General features: G+C 37.9%; 2 protein-coding genes across 5 annotated transcripts in view; both read right to left on the bottom strand.

Moving 5' to 3' along the window:
• The window catches only part of ZFAND3 (zinc finger AN1-type containing 3), a 328986-nt gene that overhangs the window by 253198 nt on the left and 58525 nt on the right, over positions 1-17263 (bottom strand). The gene's annotated exons all lie outside the window — the stretch shown is intronic.
• Positions 2022-2779, bottom strand: LOC104682897 (glutathione S-transferase P). Its single transcript, XM_030928152.1, has one exon. The coding sequence runs from the start codon at positions 2760-2762 to the stop codon at positions 2130-2132; it is 633 nt and encodes a 210-aa protein (XP_030784012.1). The 5' UTR covers positions 2763-2779; the 3' UTR covers positions 2022-2129.

Genomic DNA, 17263 nt, shown 5'->3' with positions numbered 1-17263 from the left:
AGCCACCACACTTGGCCAACACAGCCTTGTTCACGATTTAAAATAGCCGTAAAAGGTTTTTCTGGATTTGATAACTTTTCATCTCTTACCCATTTACCACTCTAATCTCCCTTGCTTTCTCAGGATGCCCTTTTCCTTCCTTATGCTATCGGTAGGAATGTATGATTATAGAACCACTACTACTCATTTCTGAGTAAGAAGGCCTGGCCACAGTGAAAGCACCAGAATGAACTGCCAAAAATTGGACAGCTTGTTCCCTTGCTCCCTCAACTCTAATACCACAGTAGCCTATCTTTCAATAAAATTGAATTTATTCCAATAAATGTACTGCATGTTAAAAACAATTCAGTCGGCAAAAAAAGTACCATATGCCTCATTCCCATCCCTGTCTTTCAGACACTCAATTCCCCTCTATTAAAAGCAACCACCAGTTTCTTGTAGATCCTTCCTTAAGGCATATCCTATTTGAAACTCTGAATCTCGGCACTCCATATTCTGCCTGCATGCTTTATTTTTCTCCTAGTATTGATCACCAATAAGCCTGCCAACATATATTCTTTATTTACAATTAAATCAATTATTTTATTCTTGCCCCACCCGAATCTGCAACTCCATAAAAGCTCCATGATTAACTCTTCACTGATGTATTTCCAAAGCATGGAATTTCCGCTACCTGGAACATAACAGACTTGTGACAAGTATTTGTTGAATGAGTTAATGACCCTGTTACTACAAATACTAACAAGCAAGTAATGTATTCTTTTTTTTTTTTTTTTTTTTTTTTTGAGACGGAGTCTCGCTCTGTCGCCCGGGCTGGAGTGCAGTGGCCGGATCTCAGCTCACTGCACGCTCCGCCTTCTGGGTTTATGCCATTCTCCTGCCTCAGCCTCCTGAGTAGCTGGGACTACAGGCGCCCGCCACCTCGCCCGGCTAACTTTTTGTATTTTTTTTTTTTAGTAGAGACGGGGTTTCACCGTGTTAGCCAGGATGGTCTCGATCTCCTGACCTCGTGATCCGCCCGTCTCGGCCTCCCAAAGTGCTGGGATTACAGGCTTGAGCCACCGCGCCCGGCCAAGTAATGTATTCTTTACAAAATACTAGTGCTTTTCCAAAAAGGGGGGAAAAAATCTACAGAACAAGTTTACTCTACTTAGAAAACTAAATCAGTTTAAAAGTAATGAAAATTGCAACAACTCAATATTGCCCATTATTTGATATTAAAATTTTACACTGAATTTCTACACAAAAGGAAGTTTGCTCAAACACCATTTGTAAGATTAGTTTCTCCTCTTGAAAATGAGATGTCTTCTGCAAGTCTATTCCAAGAGAGTAAAATTTTGAATAGTAATTTCTAATTCTCAAGAGTACTGAAAGGGTGCTTTGCTATGTAATTTTCTCAGAACACAGTATAAAAGAAGTTATAAATAAAAACATTAAGATAATATGGGAAGAAGTTCCCACACATATGCAGAAAACCTTGTATTGCAAGGGTTTCTGCAGTATTGTTTAAAATAGTTACATAACTAAACAACAGTTAAACAGTTAAAACAAGATCAGTAATAACCTGAATGTCCATAAAGAGACTAAAGTATGCTAAATCTATTGAGTATATGACACTAACCAAAAGAATAATTCTACATATACTGATATAAAACAGTCTTACCCAAAAGAATGATGTAATTCTACAATACTGATATAAAACAATCTTACCCAAAAGAATGATGTAGTTCTACATATACTGATATAAAACAATCAATAAAACACATCATAAGAAGCTGAACAGCATGTATAGTACATGCCCAAACATACACTGCTTAAATGTATAATGGTTAAGCACAGTACAAAATGGAAGGATACCCCCCATCAAAAAAACACCATGGTTACATAGGTTGCCCTCAGGGTAATGGAACTGTGAATGGAAGTAAAAATATTTACTTTACACTGTAAACCATTTTGAACTGTTTAAATTTTTACCATGTGCATTGGTTGTATTATTTCTTCAGAACAGGGCAATTACAGAATTTTTTTTTTTTTTTTTTTTTTTTTTTTTTTTTTTCTTAGAAATTGTATTGGTCCTGGAGAAAGGGAGGCAAGCAGCCCCTGCCTCCCGCTCAGAGTGCCCCCAGCCCTCACTGTTTCCCGTTGCCATTGATGGGGAGGTTCACATGCTCAGGGGAGGCCAGGAAAGCCTTGAGCTTGGGCCGGGCACTGAGGCGCGCCACATAGGCCGAGAGCAAGGGGAACGCATCCAGGCAGCCGGGGGCCAGGACCTCATGGATCAGCAGCAAGTCCAGCAGGTTGTAGTCAGCGAAGGAGATCTGGTCTCCCACAATGAAGGTCTTGCCTCCCTGGTTCTGGGACAGCAGGGTCTCAAAAGGCTTCAGTTGCCCGGGCAATGCCTTCACATAGTCATCCTTGCCCGCCTCGTAGTTGGTGTAGATGAGGGAGAGGTATTTGCAGCGGAGGTCCTCCACGCCATCATTCACCATGTCCACCAGGGCTGCCTCCCGCTGGTCCTTCCCATAGAGCCCAAGAGTGCGGCCCAGGTGACGCAGGAAGGTATTGGACTGGTACAGGGTGAGGTCTCCGTCCTGGAACTTGGGGAGCTGCCCATACAGGCAGGAGGCTTTGAGAGAGCCCTCTTGCCAGGTCTCCACTGTTACCACCTCCTCCTTCCAGCTCTGGCCCTGGTCTGCCAGCAGCATGCGCAGGGCCGCGCATCGGCCTCGAACTGGGAAGTAGACCACGGTGTAGGGCGGCATGATGGCACACGCGGCGGCGGCGGCGGGGACGACGAAACTCCAGCCCAATTACAGAATTGTAAAGAAAATTTATTTGAAATATGCAAAGAGAATAATGAGCATCTCTAACGTCTAAAACATAAGGGTTAAAATTAGATTAATCCTATTTAAACAGTGCTTATTTCAAGTATTAGTTTACATACACAATTTAAATACAAATATACATCTAAATTGGACAAATGAATAACTTTGGATCATTAAAGCATTCATGAAACCTCAGAAAAAGTCACAACAAAAAAGTAAACAGGCTGGGCACAGTTTAACAATAATAGTGGCTACTCAGCCACTACTATTAAAGGCTAACAATAACAGGTTAATATCACATTAAATGGTGAAATATTGCACGCATTTCCCCAATGCAGGAAAAAAGCAAGAATGTACACTATCACCACATGTACTCAGCATTAAGGTAGAGATTCTAGCAAGTGGAATTAAGCAAGAAAAGTCAAACAAAAATCATAAAGATTAGTGGTGCCCACATCATCAAAAGAAAAAGGAATCTTAAAAATCAGAAATGAATGGCTGGGCGCAGTGGCTCACACCTGTAATACCAGCACTTTGTGAGGCCAAGGCGGGTGGATCACGAGGTCAGGAGATCCAAGACCATCCTGGCTAACACGGTGAAACCCTGTCCCTACTAAAAATACAAAAAAATTAGCTAGGCGGACGGGCACGGTGGCTCAAGCCTGTAATCCCAGCACTTTGGGAGGCCGAGACGGGTGGATCACGAGGTCAGGAGATCGAGACCATCCTGGCTAACATGGTGAAACCCCGTCTCTACTAAAAAATACAAAAAACTAGCCGGGCAAGGTGGCGGGCGCCTGTAGTCCCAGCTACTCGGGAGGCTGAGGCAGGTGAATGGCATAAACCCGGGAGGCGGAGCTTGCAGTGAGCTGAGATCTGGCCACTGCACTCCAGCCCGGGCAACAGAGCGAGACTCCGTCTCAAAAAATAAATAAATAAATTAGAAATGCATAAGTAAACCTGTCATTATTCATACATAACATGACTGCATATCATGGAAAGAAATCTATAAAATATTAGAATTAACTAATAAATTTAGCAAGGTCACTGAATAAGGTCAACATACAAAAATTAATTTTATTTCCTCATTTAAAGCAATAAACAAGTTAAAAAATGAAATTTAAATCATAGTACTTACATCAAAAGACATCAAATACCAAGAAATACATCTAAAAGATGTACAGGGCTGCTACCCTGAAAATTATAAAACACTTCTGAGGGAAATTAAAGACTTACATAAATGGAAATATATATAGTATGCTTAGATTCAACAGACTTTCAATCAAAACCATAGCATTTCTTTTTAACTGAAATTGACAGTGTGACTCTAAAACGTATACGAAAATTCAAAGGATGTGGAATAGCTAAGACAATCATGAAGAATAATAAAAAAACTGAAGGACTTATACCACCAGATATGAAAACCTATCTGAAAGTTACAGCAATAGAGACAGCATGTCACTGATGTAGAAACAGGCAAACAGACCAATAGAACAGAATTAAAAGTCCAGAAACAGACCCGCATGTGGCTTAACACTACCACAGCAAACCACTAGGGAAAATGGTCTTTTCAATAAATGGAGCTGGGTCACCTTGATATCAGTGTGAAAAAAACATGAACTTTTACCATTACTTTACATCACAAGTAAATGTGTACAGTAGACCCAAGTTCAAAATATAAAACAATAAAACTAGAAGAATGAACTCAAGAGTATCTTTTTTAACTCTGTAATAGGAAAAGATATCTTAAAACACAAAGAATCCTGACCACATAAAACAATGATAGATACTACTGCATTAAAACTGAGAACTTCTGTTCATCAAAAGATAACACTAAGGGAATAAAAAAGTCAACCACAGATTGAGAGAAGATAGCTGCAATACACACATATGGGGTATGTGTCTGGGTATTTGTGTAAAATAAAGAACTATAAATCAATAAGAAGACTGACTCCCAATTTATTTATTTATTTTGTGTGTTTTTGCTATTGTTTTCTGACTGCTTGCTGACTGTTGACTCCCAATTTAAATTGGACAAAAGACTTGAACAAGCACTTCAAAAATGCAGACATCTATGTGGTCAATAAAAAAAGGGAAAACAGTTCAACATTTGTAGACATCAGACAATGCAAATTAAAATTAAAATGCCACACCAATATAATTCCACCAGAGGCTAGAAGACTGAAAATATCCAAGTTCTGGCAAAGTGTGGAACACTGAAATACTAATACACTGATACTGGGAGAGTAAACTCGTATAGCCACTATCGCAGAAGCTTAGCATAGATAACCTATGACTCACCGATTCCCTCTCATCTATATGCTCTTGAAATACGAGGTTGAATTTCTTCCAAGAGACATATAAAGCAACATTCACAGCAGCATTATTCCTAACAAAGACTGAAGATAACCCAATGTGTACCCACAAGTGAATAAATCCATAAACTGTTCTGTAGTCACACAATGGGATGAGAATTACTAACATAAGCAACAACAAAGATGAACCTTACAGACATAATGTTGAGCAAAATACACCAGACATGAAGAAGTGCCTATGATTCTAGTTACATGATGTTTAAAACAGGTAAAACTAAAAGTACAGTGACAGAGATCAAAATAATAGTCACGTACAGACAAGGCTTTAACTAGAACAGGGCAAGAAGGAGCCTACAGGTGTGAAAGAAATATGCTTTACCTTGCTCTAGCTGTTGATTACACAAATATAGACATATATAGATAGAAATATACATCTATGAGAATTCATTACATTGTAAATTTAACATCATACATGTTATTATATGTAAGTCATATCTAAATTTAAAAAGAGGGTATTATCAACAATATCATGTTAATAAATTTTAAATTTTAAACTTCTAGGGAACAAAACTTACCAAAACCAAAAAGAATAAACAAAATCTAACCAATCCTACAATGAAGAAGAAAACAAATCCAAAATTTAAAACTTCATTAGAAATGAGGAAAACCTCAGTCTCAGTTGGCCTTACTGGTAATTTCTACAAAGAGTTAAAAAATAAATCCATCTTAAACACAGCAGGGCAAGAGAAGGAGCACTCATCCACTCACTTGATGAGATCAGCACAACCTTGATGACAAAACTCTGTAAGGGCATTATAGGTATTTAAAACACACACACAAACACGCGCGTGCGCGCACGCACACACACACACAACAGAAAGAAAGAAAAAGGAAAAAAAAATAAGAGACCAGCTTCATTCATGAACACAGATACAAAGAATGTAAATAAAATTTAGCAAACCAAAATGGGCAATAAAACACTATGGTACAATAAAGTTGGGCTTTTTCAAGGGAGTCCAAGGTAGATTTAACACTCAAACATTGATGTAACAGGCCACAGTAACAAAATAAAGGAGAAAAAAACTTGAGCATCCAATGGATGGAGAAAAATAACTGGATAAAAATTAATATTCATCCATGGTTTTCTGTAAAACAAACAAACAAAAATCACAGGCAACAGAAGGAAACTTTCAGGAAAAAAAGGATACTGTAAAAGAAAAAGAAAAAAAGGTTTAAATAAAGCCAACATGGAACATCAAACCTAATGGTGAAAAGCTGAGAGCTCTGTGCTTCAAATCAGAAACAAAATAAGTATAACCATAACCATTATGATGACATCTGTAAATCTACTCAACGTGAAGAAGGACAAAGACTTCTGAAAATAACTAGCGGGAACAAATGCCATAGCTTACACAGGGCCTGGAATAGTGCCTGTTCCCATCAGTAAGAATGGAAAACCTCACAATTCATAGGACATAGGGTAGAGTGCTCAAAACAGTTTCGCCTCCGTAGTGGAGTAAATGAACCGTAGATTAAATGTTGATTTGGTATACCATAGCCTAACAAAACTTAGAAAGACATGAAATGACTGAACTCTGCCCAAGAAACTTAACGGCATGCCAAAATAAAGTCAGGAATATTTACAAGAATACAAAAGTATCTATTAAAACAAGGTAAAGTTCACAATCTCTGGTATACAATTTAAACTTTTAACTAGCATACAAACAAGCACAAAATTATGACCAAGAGTGACAAGAAAAATCAACTCAATCTAAAGTGATCCAGGATTGAAACAGATGATAGAATCAGTAACCAAAGACATTACAACAATAAATATAACTGTATTCCATATGTTCATGTTTTTTGTACTAAATCAAAAAAAAGAAAATTTAAAAAGTTAAGTCTACACTTACAAGATAGATAGATAGATCGATAGATAGATAGATAGATAGATAGATAGATAGATAGATAGATAGATAGATAAGATAGACAGGCAGACAGACAGAGACAGATAGATACACAGACAAAAAGAACCTCTGAGGCTGGAGAATCGCTTGAACCCGGAAGGTGGAGGTTGCAGTGGGCGGAGATTGCGTCACTGCACTCCAGCCTGGGCGACAAGGGCAAAACTCGGGCTCAAAGAAAAAAAAAGAAAAAGAACCTAATAGAACTCCTACAGATGTAAACTACATTGAGATGAGAAATACAATGGATAAAATTAAGAGCAGATTAGGCACTGCAGAAGAAAAAAGGAACATGAAGACCTAGCAGTAAATAGTCACAATAAAACAAGAGTAAAAAATGAAGAAAATAAAAAGGATGTATGTGTGAGGAAACTTTGAAAGGCTTAATATATGTATAACTGAAGTCTATGAAGAGGCAGAAGGGAGGCAAAAAAAGTTCTGAAGACATAATGGCAGAAATGTTTAAAAACTGATCGGAAACATAAGCCCTTTGATCCAAAAATCTCAACAAAACTAAACACAAAAAATACAAAGAAAACTACACCAACACACATCATATAATAAAGCTGCTTAAAACCAGTGATAAAGACAAATTATTAAAAGCAGCCAGGAAAATCACATTATATATAAAGGAAAGAAGATAAGGACAGTGACAGATTTCTCATTAGAAACGTTGCATGCTAAAAGACAGTAGAGCAACATCTTTAGGATACTGAAAGAAAAATCCACCAACCTACAATTCTATCCTCAGCAAAAATATATTTTAAAAACAGAGAAATAAAGACATTTTCAAACATAAATGCTAAAGGAATTCCTCATGAGCAGATCTGCACCACGAGAAATATTAAAGCCAGGTGTGGTGGCTCCTGTCTATAATCCCAGCATTTTGGGAGGCTAAAGTAGGAGGAGTGCTTGAGGCCAGGAGTTTGAGACCAGCCTGGACAACACAGAGAGATTCTGTCACTACAAAAAATTTAAAAATAAAAAAATTAGCAAGGCATGGTGGCACACATCTACTAATTCCTAGCTACTCTGGAAGTTGAGGTGGGAGGATCACTCCAGCCCAGGGGTTCCAGGTTACAATAAGCCATGATCACACAGCTGCATTCCAACCTGGGCAACAGACTTAAAAAAACAAAAAAAAAAGAGAGAGAGAGAGAAAAGGAAAAAAAAAAAAAAGAAAGGAAAGGGGAAAGGAAAGGGGAAAGGAAAGGGGAAAGGGGAAAGGAAAGCGGAAAGGAAAGGGGAAAGGAAAGCGGAAAGGAAAGGGGAAAGGAAAGCGGAAAGGAAAGGGGAAAGGAAAAAGGAAAGGGGAAAGGGGAAAGAGGAAAGGAAAAAGGAAAGGGGAAAGGAAAGAGGAAAGGAAAAAGGAAACGGGAAAGGAAAGGGAAAAGGAAAGGAAAAAGGAAAGGAAAGGAAAGATTTCAAAGAGCAGGAAAATTATACCAAACGGAAATATGGACCTACACAAAGAAATGAACACAAGTAAACAGACTTTTCTAATTATTCCTAGCTCCTTAAAAGACAACTGCTTTATTTTTTCGAGGCATGGTCTGTTGCCCAGGCTGGAATACGGTGGTACTATCTCAGCTCACTGCAACCTCTGCATCCTGGGCTCAAGCAATCCTCCCACTTCAGCCTCCTGAGTAGCTGGAACTATAGGCACCAGTCACCATGCCCAGCTAATTTTCTGTATTTTTGTAGAGATGAGGTTTCACCATGTTGCCCAGGCAGCTCTTGAACTCCTGGACTCAAGGGATCAACTCACCTCGGCCTCCCAAAGTGCTGGGATTACAGGTGTCAGCCATGGCACCCAGCCTAAGACAAATGTTTAAAGCAAAATTAGTAACAGTGTAGTATGGGTATTATATATATGGAGAAGTGAAAGTGCATGACAACAATAACACAAAGTTGAAAAGGTAGAAACAGAAGGTCCTGGGCCGGATGCGGTGGCTCACGCCTGTAATCCCAGCACTTTGGGAGGCCGAGGCAGGTGGATCACCTGAGGTCAGGAGTTTGAGACCAGCCTGGCCAACATGACGAAACCCTGTCTCTACTACAAATACAAAAATCAGCTGGGCATTGTGGCATGTGCCTGCAATCCCAGCTACTTAGGAGGCTGAGGCAGGAGAATCGCTAGAACCCAGGAGGCAGAGGTTGCAGTGAGCAGAGATCATACCACTGCACTCCAGCCTGGGCAACAGAGCAAGACTCCGCCTCCAAAAAAAAACAGAAGGTCCTGAAATTGTATAGTATCACTTGAAGGCAGACTGTCATAAGTTAAAGATAAAAGTAACCACTAAAATAACACAGTTAAAAAGTAATACCTAGAAGCCTTTTATCAGATTGAGGAAGTTCCATTCGATTCATAGTTTGTTGAATGCTTTTATCAAAAAAGTGTTGAGTTTTATCAAATGTTTTTTCTGCCTCTATTGAAATGATAATATAATTTGTTTTTCATTCTGTTGATGTATTACATTAATTGATTTTCAGATGTTAAACCAACCTTATACTCCTGAGATTATCCCACTTAGTCATGGGAAACAATTCTTTTTATGCCTCACTGATTTGATTTACTAGCATTTTGTTCAGGATTTTGGCATACATATTCATAACAGATATTGGAATGTGGTTATGATACTTTTGGTCTTGGTATTTGGGTATTAATGACCTCGTAAGTTGGGAAGTGCTTCCTCCTAAACGTGTGTGTGTGTGTGTGTGTGTGTGTGTGTGTTTAGAACTGGTATTAATTCTTTAAATGTCTCGTAGAATTCCTCAGAATTCCATCTAGAGCTAAGTTTTTCCTTAGAGGTGGCTTTTTAATTACTGAATCAATCTCTGCACTTGTTATAGGCCGATTCTAATTTTCTTCTACTTCTGTCTGTTTCAGAAGTTTAGAGTCTAAGAACTTACGCATTTCATCTAAGTTATCTAATTAATCTGTTGGTGTACAATTTGTTCTTAGTATTCTTTTACCATCCTTTGTATTTCTGTAAGGCCAATGGTAGTGTCTCCTCTTTCATTTTTAATTCTGTTAATTGAGTCTCACTTTGTATCTTGTTCAGTCAATTTTGTTGCTCTTTCCTAAGAACCAGCTTTTGATTTCGTTGATTTACTGTTATTTTTCTATTCTCTATTAATTTCTGCTCTAGTCTTTATTTTGCTTTAGGTTTGCTGTTTGCTTTAGGTTTCGCTTGCTCTTCTTTTTCCAGAGTCTTAAGGTAGAAAGGGTATTGATTTGAGATCTTTCTTCCCTCTAACATAGGCATTTACAGCTGTAAGTTTATCTGTAAGCACTACTTAAGCTCCATCCAATACTTTTAAAAAAAAAAATTTAAGACGATCTCACTCGCTATATTGCTTGCCCAGGCTGGCCTCAAATTCCTGGGCTCAAGGGATCCTCCCACCTCAGCTTCCCAAGTAGCTGGGACTACAGGCACGTGCTACCACACCCTGCTCATCCTATACATTTTGATATGCTATGTCTTCATTTGAATTCATCTGAAAGCATTTTCTGATTTCTTTGACCAGGTAGTTGTTTAAGAGTGTGTTGTAATTTCCACGTATTTGAGTTTCCCAAATTTCTTTCTACTACTGATTTCTAATTTCATCCCATATGGTCAGAGAAAATGATTTGTATTATTTCTATCCTTTTAAATTTATTAAGGTTTATTTTATGGCCTACTACATTGTCTATACTGGAGACTGTCCCATGTCCCCATAAGAATAATATATACTTTAGCAAGGCACAGTGGCTCACGCCTGTAATCTCAGCACTTTGGGAGGGCGAGGCGAGTGGATTGCCTGAACTCAGTCAGGGGTTGGAGACTAGCCTGGGCAACACAGTGAAACCCCATCTCCGCTAAAATACAAAAAAATAGCAGGGTATGGCAGCATGCACCTATAATGCCAACTACTCAGGAGGCTGAGACAGGAGAATCACTTGAATCTAGGAGGCAGAGGTTGCAGTGAGCCAAGATCCACCACTGCACTCCAGCAAGATCCACCACTGCACTCCAGCCTGAGCAACAGAGCAAGACTCAGTCTCAACAACAAAAAAAAGAATAATGTATATACTTTGTTGTTACGTGAAATGTGCTATAAATGTATTAGCTCTAGCTGCTTAAACAGTGTTATGCAAGTCTTCTATTTCCTTCTTTATCTTCTGTCTAGTTGTTCTATTATTTATTTATTTAATTTAGCCCAGGCTGGAGTGCAGAAGTGGTGTGATCTTGGCTCACTGTAACCTCCACCTTCCAGGTTCAAGTGATTATCCTGCCTCAGCCTCCCAAGTAGCTAGGATTACAGGCATGGCATGCACTGCCACACCCGGCTAATTTTTGTCTCTTAAAGGTGGGGGGGGGGGGGGGCACCGAAATCTCCAACTATTTGTCAAATTACTCATTTCTGTCCGTTTTGCTTCATGTATTTTGGTGCTCTACGTTGAAACAACCAAATGCCCATCAACTAATGAATGACTAAACAAAAAATGGTAACAACCATATAATGGAATTATGTTCAGCCATCAAATGGAGAGCAGCACTGATATGACACAGGCTACAACACAGATGAACCTAGAAAACATTATACTAAGTTAAAGAAGCAAGTCACAAAAGACCACGTATTGTATGATTCCATTTATATGAAATGTCCCAAAGAAGGAAATTTTAGACAGCAAGTGGATATGAGGACTCCGGGTTTGGGGGATAGAGAAGTGATAGCTAAAACATAAAGGGTTGTTGTGTGTGTGTGGTGATGAAAATACTTAGTTACTGTAACACTTTGACTATTTTCCAGAGTTTTGATAAAGTTGATTCTGAGTTTCTGCTCATCTTCCGATGTTTCTGTAAAGAGATTAGTGTGTTTGGAGCTGCCTGCTCTGCCATTTGGCTGAAGTCACTTTTAACATACTGAAAACTAGGATGAATTGTCAAGATAGTTTCAACTGTTTCAAAATAAAAACTGAATTACAATAACTACTGCTGTTCTATATGTTGATACTCAAATCTCTATCAAGAACTCTACAATACCAGGACTGTGTGATTATCTTGAAATAAACCGATAAAGCAATGTGGTTTTGTGAATTAGCAACAATTATAACTAATCTAATAGTGTTAGTCTGGCCATACTTCAGACACTTTGAGTACCTTTTAATATGTTTACTCCATAAAACTTACTATTAATAATATCTACTATATATTTGTGAAATTGTTTAGAGTATTAACTTTATCTACACAACCCAGTGACATAGAACAATACAGATCAGGTGTTACAGAAAAGGCAACCACATCTCAAAGAAATAAAGGGCTTCTTCGCAGCCATTCAGATAGCAACAGTGTCAGAACAAGAGAGTCGAGAGCTTCTGGCTCTCAGGTTCACGGACTTTCCATTCAACCAGCAATCTCTCTATTGAGATCCAAATGTCCAAATACCAGCAATCGGGGATCACTCACGTAAGCATCTCAAATCTGATAATAGTCAACACTATAGGGACTCAAACTGAAGTGCTATTTACTTAAAAACACAAAATTAACTAGACAAACTGTTAACTGGGAAAAGATTTATAAGCATACGTGTATAAACTTATCATTCAAAATTGTTAATTTCAGAATATTCCAGCAAAGCAATGTTTGTATGTGTTGTCAGCTAGGATATGAACAGAGAAGGAACCATAGGACTCATGCTATTATGAGCAGCTACACGTCCTTTTTTAAAATACCTGTTTTTTTCTTCCTATCTAAAAGTAAGAATTGAGTGCTAAATGCAAGCAGTAACAAAATACAAAGACTAGTTGCTCAAATGAAATGTCATGAGAAGTACCCTGAAGATGATGGATGGAACACGTCTTAACATGCCAAATTATTTTACTTTTCTAATACACTTGCAAAAATAATCAGAAACAATAAATCGCTGCTTAAAACATATTATGTAGCTTCTAAAAATGAAACACATTTGAAAGTCCTAATAATATACATTACACAATAAAGATTATATCAGTAACAATAATAATGTTCTATTGTTTCAAAGTGCCTGGCCAGCTATTAAACCATGGCTCAAATCAGATACTCTAGCTAGTAGCCAAGTACAGCAATGCCCAATGGCACATTCCAGACTCACCAATAGGAGTCATAGTTCAGTATCAAGGACACTGGGTCTCACAGGCTAATGCATTTACTATTTTCCTATCAACTTTGTATGCCTTTCTTAACTATAACACAAATAAACAAGTTATTAAATTCAATGGCTAAGACACTCTGACCTCTCTTGTCAATGTGGCAGTTAACACTTGGTAACAAACCCAGCTATTACTCTATCCTCCTCATTAATAAAATCCCCATTTTCTTCTGGTGGCCCTAGACACAGTGCCAAGGGAGAAATCAAAATTGGTGTAAGCCACCATAACAATCCATTATTCCCTTTGGCACATAATTGATGTAGATGTGGCTATGTGACACAGATCTGGCAAATAACATGTAAAGGGAAGTTTTCTGGGAGTCAGAAGTTGGCAAAGTGGCAGATGAGTCACTGGGGAAAGTTTTATTCCTCATTAATATAGAAAAGAGAAAAAAAAGAAAGCTCCCTTTTTTCCTCCTTCTTCCTTCTGGCTTTGGATGTCCTCATTTGAGAAGAGCATGCTCAGAGGTGTTGTTGTCATTTTTTAACCGCATGATGGAGAAAGATAAGCAAATTGCAGAGCTGCTGAACCCAACCTGGAACCACCAAATCCAGACTTCTCGTTAAGTGAAATAATAATTGTGTAGTTCATGCTTGTGTTACTCAAAAGATGGTCCATAGACTACTGCTAGCCTGCAAAAAAGGTTTGCTTCCAGTCCACAGTGGGATAAATACAGGAACAGAGAGCAAATATTTAGAAACTTCACAGTATTTTATATTGCTGCAGCATTTTTATTGTAGTTACAAAATATAAGTTTGCACTTAATTTTTTTTAAAGGTCAATTTATACAGTAGAAATAGCATTTTTAAGGCCACTTTCAGTTCGGTAGTAAGTCTCTTGCAGCCAAAAAATCCAAAGTCTCAGCAACATCAAAGAGAAAGAAATCTATACAAGTCTTCTTATATCCTCGCCCATTTTAAGGGTAACCTTTCTGCAAACAGTAAAACACATCCAGGGAAATTAAACAAAAATATAAACTAACGTGATCTGGAAAATGGGATTTTGGTCTCCTATCTAATCACAAGGATCCCAGAGCACTGTGGAAAAAAAAGAAAAGGGATATACAATCCAATGCATATACAATTTCACATAATTTGGATTGCATATACAATCCAAATTAAGTGAAAAAATTAAGCTCTAAAAGAATAAAGCACAAATGATTGAACCATTATGTATTCCTACTGATAATGCCATAATTATGCAACTACATTTCAGATGTTAATTCTCTTTAGAATATTATCTGACTTCATTAAACTACTTCAGAGCTAAGTCAAGCTCATCTATTACAGTATTAAAGACTGAGCTACGTGACATTGAAACTTGCAAGTCTGGTTTTAACGACATTCAAATGATGCACAATGAGAAACTTTTTACTCATACATTGAAACTTATTTTCTAATCAAACCTGCAAAAATTTTAACCATACTCTAATAAATAGAAGCTGAAACATACATATAAAAAAATTTATAGCTGTAGACGTAGGTACTTACCAGAAAGATGTAACACAATTAAGAAAAAAAATCCTTAGCTTACAGTTCCACCTTACAGTTGTTCTTTTTTTTTCTACTTAGTAAATTAGGAAAATGCTCAGGAAGAAGAGCCTACAAATGCCTTCTTAGTATAGTCAAAAGTGACAGATAGATGAGAACATACAAGTCAAAATCTCAACACAATGAGAAGCCCAACTGTACTTGAGACAGCATGACTTTGTAAATGTGTTTGCCAAGGCCATTTGTTTTCCAAAAGGCTTTATGTTAATTTCTCAAAGAATAAACCGTATTCCTCCTTCTACAATCAGTGGCTAAGAGAACTTATCCAGAAATTACATATATGGTAGTTAACAAACATCTTCATAGCTTAATTAGATTAACTCTTGTTGGTTAAATGCTTAACACTACATAAAATAATCATTTAACAGATAAGATGCATATATGGTATATTTACGACAGTTGCATCCAGCAACAAACCAAAGTTTCCCGATCTAAATAGAAGCAAAACTAAAATACAATTTTATATTTGTATCGGCCTTAGCCTAGATAAGATTCTTCCCATCAGGGAATACAATTCAAGGTGGATTTTTTTCTTTTTATCAGAAGTTAATTTCCAACATCATAAGTTCTGATTTGATTATGACTTTCCTCATAATATACATTAAGGTTACCTAACTTGTTTAAAATATATTTCTTTTAACAATTTTGATAAAAAGCAAATGCTTCAGTTGGTACAAAGTACTAATGATTTTCATTTTTAAAAATAAAGTCAAGATTATTACATATTTAATACACATTCTTACATATGCCAAGAACAATAAATGCATTTCTTTTAAACTGAGAAGTAACTCTGATGTGTTTTTACAAGAGAATTACTTCAATTTCTCTGTAATTTCACTGCTTTCAAATCCAAGAGCAAAATTTACACCTAGAATGACATTAAAAAGAAAAGCCAAAGGGGCTTTTATTCATTATATCACAACACTTCTTACTTCATTACAACATTCTTTATGCTTGATAATTTTCAGATTGATAATACGTTACCAGGATTATGATACCAAGGAACAGGAGCATGACATACAACAAGATACAACTAACAGTTTTTGGTTCTTTTTTTGAGACAGGGTCTCTCATTCTGTCACCCAGGCTGGGGTGCAGTGTACGTGATGTCAGCTCACTGCAGCCTCTGCCTCCCAAGGTCAAGCAGTTCGCATGCCTCAGCCTCCGGAGTAGCTGGGATTACAGGCGTGTGCCACCACATCTGGCTAATTTGGGGGGTTTTTTTTGTTTGTTTTTTTAGTAGAGACTGGGTTTTGCCATGTTGGCCAACCTAGTCTTGAATCCCTGGCCTCAAGTGATCCACCCACCTTGGCCTCCCAAATCTACCAGGATTACAGGCATGAATCACCACGTCCAGACAATTAATAGCTCCTTAATTATAAAATCCAAAACATGGAATTCTCACTTGTAGCATATGCATGGATACTCATGCACAAGTACCTCAGTACCTTCTTAAGCTTTAAAAGGTAATAGCTTTACTGAGCAAGAGTGCTGAAGAGATCAATGTGGAATCAAGGGTCCTTTCCATTATATGACTGTAGAAAATCTCCTGTGATTAGAAATCACTACTTCCTACCCAAACAACTTGTGCTATTTTAAGATTCAGCCTTTCAAACCAACTAGGCTTATGTTCTAACAAATCAAATCTAAATTCCTAATTGTACAGACAAAAAACTGAGGCCCAGAGATGCACAAGTGATTTATCTAAGATCACATTACTGAATTTAAACCTACCATTGGTTTCCTTGTCATTAAGTTTGGTTGTAGTAATCAATCAAGGTTGAGTAAAAACATATTCTTCCAACTCTTTTTTTTTTTTTTTGAGACAGAGTCTCGCTCTGTCACCCAGGCTGGAGTGCAGTGGCACAATCTCAGCTCACTGCAACCTCCACCTCCTGGGTTAAAGCAATTCTCCTGCCGCAGTCTCCTGAATAGCCAGGACTACAGGCACCTGCCTCCATGCCCAGCTGATTTTTGTATTTTTAGTAGAGATGGGGTTTCACCATTTTGGCCAGGTTGGTCTCGAACTCCTGACCTCAAGTGATCCACCCACCTCAGCCTCCCAAAGTGTTGGGATTACTGACGTAAGCCACCGCGCCTGGCCTCTTCAAACTTAAAACAGTTGTTCAGTTGCTTCTGCTCAGAAGTATACTGACTTCTGGCTGGGCTCACACCTGTAATCCCAGCACTTTGGGAGGCTGAGGCAGGAGGGTCACTTGAGTCTAGGAGTTGGAGAAGTATACTAACTTTTTCCGCCCCTCTGCCCACCCAAACAAATTGCATGCCCAATTAAGTGCTGTCTTTTAAAGGAGTAATCTCAAGGAAATTATTCTGGACATCAATGCCATTACTCAAATAAGGTTGAAATTCTTCAGAACTGTCTTCAGATCTACATTTATTTTTATTTATTTATTTTGAGACACAGTCTTGCTCT

Source organism: Rhinopithecus roxellana, chromosome 4 (genome assembly GCF_007565055.1).
Source record: "Rhinopithecus roxellana isolate Shanxi Qingling chromosome 4, ASM756505v1, whole genome shotgun sequence".
NCBI lineage: Eukaryota > Metazoa > Chordata > Mammalia > Primates > Cercopithecidae > Rhinopithecus > Rhinopithecus roxellana.
This window is presented reverse-complemented; position numbering and strand designations above follow the sequence as displayed.